Raw genomic sequence first — 11,233 nt, forward strand, 5'->3', positions numbered from 1 at the left:
TATAGCGCTTTCCAAGGCACCCAAAGCGCTTTACGATACCACTATTCATTCACTCCCACATTCACACACTGGTGGAGGCAGCTACGGTTGTAGCCAGGCTGCCATATCGCGCCATCGGCCCCTCTGGCCAACACCAGTAGGCGGTAGGGTAGATCTATCATATGACACTATATTGTCCAATATCATATGGAATTATATTATATTATAATATGTTATATTATATCCCCTTTCACATTAGAGCCACAACAGGACCCACAAGAACATGGGAACAAGTAAAAGTGGAATACAGGAGTATTCTACAGAATGGTAATATTTATCTCTTAGATTGCTTTGCGTCTCTTGGCAAGGTAATACTGGCCTGTAATACTCTGTTAGTTTGTTCATAACAGCAACCAAGAAAAGGGCAGAGGAAAAAAAGACAGGTGGTGGTCCTGCACCCCCTCGTCAACAAGTTGGTTAAGTAAATAATACCCTCACGGGAAAATCGATATCTCTCTATGAGCACACTGTCGCGCTGAGCTAAAGGATCCTGTCTATCCCGCAATATACGCTGAATTCTGAGGACTCTCCTTATCAATCTTGCACCTTCCGCAATGGGTTGGTCGCGTATACGGACAGGACATGGCTGCGACAGGCTTCCCAAATCCACCTTCGCTTTTATAGCCGTGGTCTCTCATCTTGATTACACGAAGTAATTTACAATTACTACTCTGAAATATGAATTACATCTGTAATAATCACATACGTGTAATAGAATGTTAATAGTTCATTTCCCTTTTTTAGGAAATGACCTGTATGTATCTGTGTGACATCAATAAAAGGATCAAGTACTGCATTATCTTTAGTTACATTGATAATATTTATTTATGGTGAAACAGTGGAAAAATATCGCTGTTGCTTTCGTATAAATGAAGCGGACATACCTGCGTGGCCGCGATCTAATCCTGTTTACATAAAGTAAACCTGCTCGGGAGCAGGTTTACGCTTACGGCTCTGTTGCTATGACAGCAAGTCCCGGATGAGCTTCGGGGAACCGACTGATCCAGGATCACGCGAAATCGTCAACAATCTAATCCGGCTAACCTACTTAGCGAGGTACGAAGAACAGGCCCCTGCATTTTGGGTCCTTTTCCCTGCCTGCACACAGCCATGACATATGACATATCTAGTCTTTGATTTTCCATGTTACAAGATACTTTCTACTTCAGCAAATTAAGACAAGGCATCAGGTTTCACTTTAAGCACCATAGCTTAAAGTGAAACTGAATCGACCAAAAACTAGCTGCCATCTGACTGAATGGGAGTTCAACTGTTTTTTTTGCAGGTTGAACAGGTTTCTTTGTTCTGCCAAAACAATGAACGGTATCGCGGTCCTCTCTAGCCTCTGATCTGAGAAAGTTATATAAAAGTAATATATAATCTGAATGCTTATCTGCTGATTATATTGTTTTATGTATAAGAGAGGGCCAGTTTTGAGTTTGAGTTAAAAGTACTGACAGGAAACTATGCTTTTGCAAAAATAGGACCTGCAGCCAGAAAGTGAAAGTAAGCAGAGTCTTTGATCAAAACTTGAAGTGTGTGTGACGTCTAGAGGAATTATATAAATGACTAAGCTTCCTGTTTTACTTCAGACTTTGGCTGACATGTCTGTGTGTCTGCTGAGTCTCCATATTCCGGAATATGTAAAATTAAAGATCATTTTTTGAGTTTGACCACTTTGAGCTTTGTGTCTTTTTTGGCCGTAAAGAATACAAAGAACTGGGATTTAATACGCCACTGCACAAAAAAAGTAAGGAAAGCTAAATTCTCACTGTTTAACTGCTCTGGCTTCTGTTTCAGGCGTTCTGTCCCGGACAGGACTCTCACTGTGAACTTTGATTATGTTATTGTAAACAAACTGATTGTAAACTCGATCGCTTCTGTGCATTGTGTCTGCTTTTGGGTCAATTTCTGTGCCATCTGTGACAAAGTTATCATCTTCCAGATTATAATAAATAGGTAGATAAGTACCTTAAAAATGTAATCCATAGTGTAATTGGAGTTGTATATACATTGCTACACAACTAATAAATGGCTTAATATCAGTATTATTCATTTTTAATTCAAAAATTCAGTATCTAGGAAGTATTAAAATGTATGCTAGTATCCTTTTTTGGAAGTGTTTCTTTTACTCCAATATTGTGATGGATTTGAACATTTGTCAATGTCGTAAATAGCATACAAATCATCATCAGTTTTAATAATAGAGTACTGTTACTTATTTAGAGACCTCTTTATAGTGATGATATGTTTATATCACAGTCACTGTTGACTTCTTTGTCTACTAAACCACCGAATCACTCACAAACCATGAAATATGCATATTGTATTCGTTAGTCAGTAGTTAACAGCTATTATTATTGCAAGCAGCTGACAAACCTTTTAACATGTCAGCAGTCATACTGGTCACAAAATAAAGTAAGAATTTAGAACTTTAGAACTTTAGAAAGCAAATTTAACGCATTATTACCAGTCCTTTCGTCTGTACTACTGACACTTAATGTGTTGACAACCTTAGGTTGTGTCCACGCCTTCTCTGTCAACATTATTTTCACTATCAACAAACCTGATGCTTCAGGGCAAAACAGTGACAAGTCACAGTGTAAAAACAGTGACTTGTCTAAGAAGTTTACATCCAATGGTTTCCACATAGTGGAAATGGCAGAGATAAACCCCTAAAATTCCCTACACCTTCCTTTCACCTAAATTTAAAAATGAAAATCTAAATTTTGCAAGAGAGAAAAATATTGCCATTAGTCCCATTTAAGAATAAACTTAAATGGGATAGGCAAGCAAGCATTTCTAAGTGATGTTATTTGTAATGTTTCAGTTGAGAGAAAAAAAATATATTAAGCATCATGTGTCTTTTGCAAGCCAGCTGCACTCACATGATCCTCTACTGATCCAAATCAGCTAACATATTATAAGCAAAGATAATAATCTGTATCTTAATTCAAAAATATCATATAACACTACTGTTTTGTAAATATTAAATAAATTGCTTTCCAGTGTTTAAGTCAAATTAGTTAGTATGACAAATAGTTCTTTTAAAATTTACTTGAAAAAAACCCCCAAACAACTATTTTATTTTTTAATAATTTTATTAAATCTATTTTTCTGGATGATAGAAGCCACTTATGAAGCATATCAATGAAAAAAAAAGATTAGGTTTTGGAAGAAGTATTTTGCAAACTAAAACACAAAATGTGACACACTCTGGGCAGAGAGACATCCATAAAGAATGGCTTAAGAATGGACTAGTAAAAGCGCTAAATAAATACAGGCCATTTACCATTTACCATTTAATGCTGGATGAGGACAAAAACACACAATTGGTTGAAATAAATACCCAAAGTTTCACCTGAAGACATCAATGTGAAAACAAAAAAAACAAAAAAAACATCACAGTAAGAACAGTGGCAGAGGTCAGAAATAATTGCATCAAAGGGGCCCAATGTACCGTGTTTTTCGGACCATAAGGCGCACCGGATTATAAGGCACATTAAGCGAAACAAAACAGTCAGATAAGTCAGATTGTATTCAACTCATTCTTCTTGCTTTCTCCACTTCCATACCATTGATTCATTAATGTTGATTTTTCATTAATACTTAGGCAAGACCTCTTTATAGATATAAAGGGGAAATATGGTACATCCCAATGAGATCATTGGGATGTACCATATTTTCCGCACAATAAATATGATGAGTTCTGAAAAAATGAAAACGTACAGCTCTGCCATCACTTCCAACATAAATTAAGACAGAAAACTAAATAGTGACGTTTGTAGGGTTACTGAAGTTGGGCTAGTTGGTATATAATGATGTGCTGCGTGAGCGCTAGCGACACAGCTATGTTAGCATAACATAAACACAGTGAAGCTGGAGGATGAACGCTAACTTTTTAGCAACTGAGATAATCCATCCACAATACAAGGTTCGTCATTAATATACTGCAACAACATGGTAATAGAGCAGCTGCGAGAGAATTCAACATTAATCAATCAATGGTACAGAAGTGGAGGAAGCTAGAAGAATGAGTTGAGTAAAATTTGGCTTATCTGGCCGTTTTGTTTAGCTTAATTCGCCTTATTATCCGGTGCACCTTATATATGAAAACAGACCCGGTCATCAAGCCCACTCAAGAATGGTGCTAATTATTTTAGGGATTGGAACATTTAGTCCTATCAAGTAATCATAATAATAATAACAATAACAATTACAACAACAATAAGAACTCTTATTATTATTATTATTATTATTATTATTATTATTATTGAAACACTTTTTCACATTATACACTGGATATTACACAACGATAAAGGTTCTCCATTTATTTTTTATTACAGTTAGTATGTCCTTTGCATGGTAATACTAGCAGCAAAGGACACAAAAAATGACATCAGACAATGACATGTGAAGGGGTCCTGCCCAAATATCAATGACACTATCCTCTTGAGGCTGTTTTGGCAGCATTATTTAGACAACTTATGTTGGGTTTTCTATTACTTTGTTACTTGTTCATTTGTGTTCTTAGTAGCCTCAATGAATGGTGAGTGTTAGTATTTGTAGCTACCATGTTGCATAGTGTTTTAGAGTTAGAGGATTTAAAGATAGGCGATTGTGGGCGAGACACTTCACCTGTTGCCTTCTGGTGGTGGTCAGAGGGCCCGGTGGCGCCAGTGTCTGGCAGCCTCGCCTCTGTCAGTGCGCCCCAGGGTGGCTGTGGCTACAATGTAGCTTGCCATCACCAGTGCGTGAATGTTTGTGTAAATGGGTGAATGGGTGGATGACTGGTTGTGTAAAGCGCTTTGGGGTCCTTAGGGACTAGTAAAAGCGCTATACAAATACAGGCCATTTACCATTTAAGATTCTTAAGTTTTCAGCTAATAATAAAGAACCTCTAGTAAGAGTTATGCGTTAAATGTTATGGTGTAAAACATGGACTCAAATATCAGCTGTATTGTGCTGATAAGAGGCTAATAGAATATATATTTAAAGGTATTTATGTATATGTGTTTGCATGTGTGTCGGTTTGTGGGTTGTCATAATAAAATAAAATTTATTGTCACAACTTCTCTGTGTGGCAATGCACAAGTCAGACACAACCTCTATAGTTATTTGCACATAGTCAACAACCACTCCCTCCCTCCCTCCCTCTCCCACTGAATAGTTGCTCATTACTTGATAGCTACATGGATAGCTTAATAGATATATCCTACAAGTTCTTCTTGACTCATATTCCTGGTTTTTTGATGTGTTTTTGGTAAGATGCATTACATTTACACTCTGTCTTATCTCACACTAATCTGTAGCGAACCTCTGAAGTGTGTTTGCATTTATTTAGTATGCATTTCCCAGATTTCTTTTTTCCCTATTTTTTCAAACAGTTTAGCAATTTATCTTGTTCTGCCTCAAATAGAGTGGCCTCATATTGTGTAGTCAAATTCTTCAGAAGCAAATGGGATAATTTTAATGAGTGCCATTTTGAGTTGTTTTGCTTTTTAATCATTGTGTTGTTTTTGTTGCTATGTTACTTCGTTTTAGGTTAATCAGCACCAGAACCACAAGGAAAGTTTAACTGAACAGGAGTTTTTCAACAGCAACAGAGGTAAGCAGAGAAAACAATGAGATAAACAGTTCATGCAAAAGACAGTTTTCTCACGTGCAAATTCCACAAACGTTTGACTATCAAACTTGCGACAGGCACGAAACTTCTGTCGATACGCCTCTGGGACAAGTTCATAAGCCCGCAAAATAGTGGATTTGACAACCTCATAATCCAAGCTGTCCGCAATAGAAAGACTCGCACAGACCTCCTGCGCTCTTCCCATTAATTTGCATTGCAGCAACAGACTCCAGACGTCCTTTGGCCATTTTAAAGTGGTTGCGATGCGCTCAAAAGCAGTGAAATATGAGTCAACCTCTCCTTCCCTAAAAGGAGGTACCAAAACAATCTGTTTGCTAGCGTTAAACTGGTCTATGGTGGGAGTGTCGGGGAGTGTACTTACAGGAACGGGAGCAGCGTCACTCGCTCGAGAACGATCAAGCTCCATAGCTCGAATGCGGAGATGCATGAGCTCGACTTCCTTAGACTTAGCCGCCAACTCCACCTCCTTCAAGCGAAGGGCAAGCCTGAGATCCTCCGTCACCAAACCCGCCCCAACCTGGCCAGCCGGGTCAAATACAGGAGACTGAATGGCGACAGGAGCTTCCGCCCCCGACGGCATCCGCCCCTTGGAAGGCTTCGGGACGGCCCCAGCAGCTTCCGCCCCCACTGCCGTCTCCAAACTCCCAGACCCACTCGGCGAGGTTTTCTGCCCCCCAAACACTCCCCTGTCCACCAGTCTCTCCACCAAACAGTGTTTAATTTCCGCCTTCTTAGCATTCAACGGAACATCCACCCTGAATAAGTTAGCCACTACCAACAAATCTGCTTTTGTGCACCGCTCCAACTTTTCAATGGAGGGACGTTGCGCAAAATCATCCATGTCAAACGACATCACGAGCAAAGCGAAAAAGGAAAACACAACACCGCAGACACCCAACCGCATCCGCGCACTCCAGAGCCGCAAAACTCGCGCACGACGTTTCCCCCCCCACCACAAACGCAAAAAGGAAACGAACCAATCACACGAACGAAAAGGGACGAGCCCCCATTTATGTTACGCCCCTAGTCTAGGCGGGCAGGGACGCACACAAGGTTGGAGGAGAGAGAGACAAATCCCCGCCCTGGTTCCCAAGCCAAACATCCAAACCAGTTGTGAGTAAAAAAAAAGGGATTTTATTTAAGGACAAGAAGCATAGCTCCAGGGTGAGCCCAGGCCAAAATAATAAACAAAACCAACTAAGTCCCACCAGAAAAGACTAACTAAACCCTAAGAAGGAAAAAAGAACAAACAAATGACAGAGCTATCCCTCGCTCCCTGACCAAGAAAACAGGAGAAAACAATTCCAAAAGAAAAGGCAGCTCACCCCTTCCGCTTCAGCCCACGAGTGCCTAAGCTCTCAGCTAAAGCACTAGGAGCGGCTTTTACAATTCACACTCCCACAAATACACAAGATAAACACAGGCTGGGAAAACCAGGGTCAGGACTGCGACGGCTGTCAGGCTACTCGCTCGTTCCACACTCTCTCTCTCTCTCTCTGGAGCTGTCAGAGCGGCTTTTTGAATGTGGTCACCTGTTCCATGGTCCAATCAGCTGCTCACTACTCTTCATTAGGGGAGGTACCTGTAGAGAGTCTTAAGCACAGTAAAGAGACACAGAACAAACAGCCCACACAGTGTTCTTATGGCCACAGCCGTAACACTCACGCAGTTGCTGGACTGTCGAATCTGCCTGACAGTCTATGGTCAAAAGGGCCCACGGATGTTGGCCTAGCTAAGTGTCCTCCTGTCTTGTTCCAGCTCAAGTCACACACACCGATCAATAGACCACAGTATAAACATAAACCTGAAGCAGAGGCAGGAATTACAGAAACAATAGAAGGCCTGCTAAGGGCCGGGGTGTTAGAGCCCTCTCACTCACTGTGGAACACACCAATTCTACCAGTGGAGAAACATGGAACAGGAAAATACCGTATGGCACATGATTTGAGAGCCATTAATGAAATATTGCTCTCTACTACTGCACCGGTACCAAATCCGTACACAGCTTTATCAGCTATCACATGTGACCAAAAGTGGTTCACGTGCATTGACCTGGCAAATGCATTCTTTTGTCTTCCTCTGCATGAGTCACTCAGAGACATTTTTTCATTCACATACAGAGGCCAACAACTCAGATACACACGTTTGCCACAAGGCTTTGCACTTTCTCCAGGCATTTTCAATCAGGTGCTTAAAGAAGCCCTGTCGTCATGTAATTTGCCTAATGATTGTACATTAATACAATATGTTGATGATCTTCTCATTGCAGCCCCGTCAGCAGCGGATTGTTCAGCGGCATCGTTCGTTGTGTTGAATAGGTTGGCGGAATGTGGCTTTAAAGTAAGTAAAGACAAGCTGCAGTTAGTTCGCCCTGAAGTGACCTTTTTGGGCCGGGTAATTGCACACAAATCAGTGGGTTTGATGAACACACACAGAGACCAAATTTTGACACACCCAAAACCGCGAACTGTGAGAGAAATGCTTTCTTTTCTTGGTTTAACAGGTTACAGCAGGCAGTTCATTCCGGATTATGCAGGCAAAACTGCCCCTTTAAGGGGCCTAATGAAGCAAGTTGGTGTTCGAAACTTTAAGGCTGAGTTACCTTGGACGCCTGAAGCTGAAGCCGCATTTATTAGGGTAAAACAGGATTTGTCAAGGGCCTCAGATTTAGCCACACCCAATTATGACGAGCCATTCTATTTAGATGTTTCTGAAACAAACTCAATTGTAAATGGAGTGTTGTTTCAGAAAAAAGGGGGGGGTAGAGAAGTGCTCATGTATGTTAGTGTAAAACTACATCCAACAGAAGCAAAGCATCCTACATGTACACAACATGCAGCAGGGGTTGCTAGAATTATCCAAAAAACAGCACATGTAGTGAGAGAACACCCACTAAAAATACTCACTACACATAGCATAGTGGCATACGTAAATTCACAAGCATTTTGTATGTCACCACGGGCACAACAGAGACTGAGCAAAGTCTTAGAGGCCCCAAATTTGACATTCACACATGAAGGAATTAACATGGCAGATTTAATGGGTGTAGGGGAACCACATGACTGCGCCAAAAGAGCACAGATCGAGGAAAAGATTAGAGAGGACCTGAAGGCCGAACCCATACCGGGAGCTGAGGATTGGTTCACCGATGGATGTTGCCACCGAGACGAAGGAGGACTGAAAGCAGGGTATGCGGTGGTCTGCAGAGTAGAAGGAGATTATCAGGTCAGAGAGTCAGGAAGGATTGAGGGAAAGCAGTCGGCCCAGAGAGCTGAAGTGATAGCCTTAGCTCGAGCTTTGAGACTAGCCAAGAACAGGAGAGTGAACATCTACACCGATTCGGCATATGCGTTTGGAGCAGCGCATGTGGAGCTGCCTCAGTGGAAAAGAGCAGGATTCAGAACAGCAACCAATGCACCTATTTCCCACAAACATGAAATGGAGGAACTGGAAAAGGCCTTGGCTGACCCAGAGGAGGTGAGCATTATAAAATGCAAAGCTCACTCCCAAGGAACCAGTATGGTGGAAAAAGGAAACCAGAGAGCAGACGAAGCCGCAAAGGAGGCCGCAGGCTACAAAGGACAGAGACAAATGATACAGGTAACATCAGAAGAAGAGATACCTGTTGACCTGATTGAGGAAGTTAAACGGGCCCAGGAGGAGGCATCCCCAGAGGAAAAGGGGGTGTGGAAAAACAAAGGAGCCTGGCAGGATGGACATTTGTGGAGGGGGCCAGACGGGCGCCCCGTGCTGACAGCCAAAATGGCAGAACAGAAGGTGGATGAAGCCCACGGACTTGCCCACGTGGGGAGAGCCCAGATGGAAAGAAATTTGTGTCATTGGTGGCATCCTGAGCTGCGAGGAATGATAAGGGAGAAGGCCAGGATGTGCTTAATCTGTGGGGCACACAATCCTAAGCCAGCAGTAAAACCGGAAGTGGGTAAGTTTCGGCCCCCTGAGAGGCCGGGAGAGGAGATTGTTATTGATTTCACTGATATGATTGATTCCGGGCCGGGCGGTGTAAGATATTTGTTAGTGTGTGTTGACGCTTTGACCGGCTGGCCAGAGGCCTGGGCTACAAAAAAGGAGGATGCTAAGACTGTCATTAAGTGTTTAATCAATTATTACATTCCCCGTCATGGGTTCCCGAAAAGAATTAGATCAGATAATGGAACCCATTTTAAAAATCAAGATTTGGAAAAAGTAGAAAAAATGTTGGGCGTCCAGCATAAATTTGGAACGGTCTATCATCCTCAGTCTCAGGGGAAAGTAGAAAGAATGAACCTAAATTTGAAAAACAAATTGGCAAAAATCTGCGCGCAAACAGGGCTAAATTGGGTCGCAGCCCTGCCGGTTGCGTTGATGACCATAAGATGTTCTGTTAATCAATCCACAGGTTTTACACCATACGAGCTGCAAACCGGGAGACAGTTTCCAGCACCTTGGACGGTGGGCTCGGGTGAACGGGACAAAAAGGGGAACCGGTCCCACGCAGACTACTGGAACGAGCTAAAGGCGCTAGTGTCCAGTTTCACGAAACAGGCGGCTTGTAAGGGGCCCACAGGAGAAGGAGAGGTCCCGGACGCGAAAACAGTGTGGCTGAGAGTCATCAAACGAAAGTGGAAGGAGCCCCGCTGGACTGGTCCATATGAGGTATCGGCTCGGACGGCGACAGCGGTCCAACTGAAGGGGAAAGGCGACACCTGGTATCACTGGACGCAGTGCGCAGCTGCGCACGAGGGCTTGGTGAGGAAGGATCAATCTCAACTCGACGCAGGTGAAATTGAGCGGCACAATAATCCCTCACACCTGTGCAACGGACCGACCGGTAGTCTACCCGGAAGGTCAAAGAAAGAAGAGCAGCCAAGGAGGAGATCGCCGCGCCAACGAAAAGGAGCGGTACCACACTGAACACCTAAAACGAGAGAGAGGCTCTGACAAAGGGCTTTGAACTTTTTACTACACCATAACATTCACATACCACCATGCCATCACAACAAGTAGACACTGGTGATGAAAGAAGAGTTTCAAAAGCCATCACAATGTTCAAAATTATTATGAGTTTGATGTTAACTATGTTGCTAATCATGGCTATTTGTTTTTTGATTTGTTTGTTGCAGACCGACCCGGGAAACCAGTCTGAGCACGGAGGCCATGCCAGTCCGGCGTTGTTTGATACACCAAGTACATCACGCGTGGTCCATAGTGATTTAAGGTTGCGGGCAAGAGTGAAGCGCGAGGTCTCTGGTAAAAAGGATGAGTGTCTCAGCACATATGGTGGTTTAGAATTAGATTATGTTATTGGTTCCACAACTTCCTTTACGTTTGATCTGTGTGATGTTGTTAATTGCAGGGACGTCGGCAGTGCTTGGAGGGGATACAATGTGTGGGTCTGTTGGGATTATTCAGTGAGTACGCACTGTGAGAGGGGAAATCGTCCTTATGACAGCTGGTGCCGTAATTGGGACCAGGTAAGGGGTTACACTGGGCAAAATTGGGAACCGTTAGAATCAGGATCAGAAAACGGGCTTAAACTACAGAGGGATT

General features: G+C 42.6%; 1 protein-coding gene across 1 annotated transcript; it reads left to right on the top strand.

The window, feature by feature from the left end:
- The first annotated feature begins 6,972 nt into the window (after positions 1-6,972).
- On the top strand, positions 6,973-10,678 carry LOC113014186 (uncharacterized). The gene is made up of 2 exons (XM_026155551.1): positions 6,973-9,626; positions 10,083-10,678. Exons 1-2 carry the CDS (start codon positions 7,226-7,228, stop codon positions 10,595-10,597), a joined length of 2,916 nt encoding a protein of 971 aa, XP_026011336.1. The 5' UTR covers positions 6,973-7,225; the 3' UTR covers positions 10,598-10,678.
- The last annotated feature ends 555 nt before the right edge of the window (positions 10,679-11,233 follow it).

The sequence above is a fragment of the Astatotilapia calliptera genome, chromosome 22 (assembly GCF_900246225.1).
Source record: "Astatotilapia calliptera chromosome 22, fAstCal1.2, whole genome shotgun sequence".
Lineage (NCBI taxonomy): Eukaryota > Metazoa > Chordata > Actinopteri > Cichliformes > Cichlidae > Astatotilapia > Astatotilapia calliptera.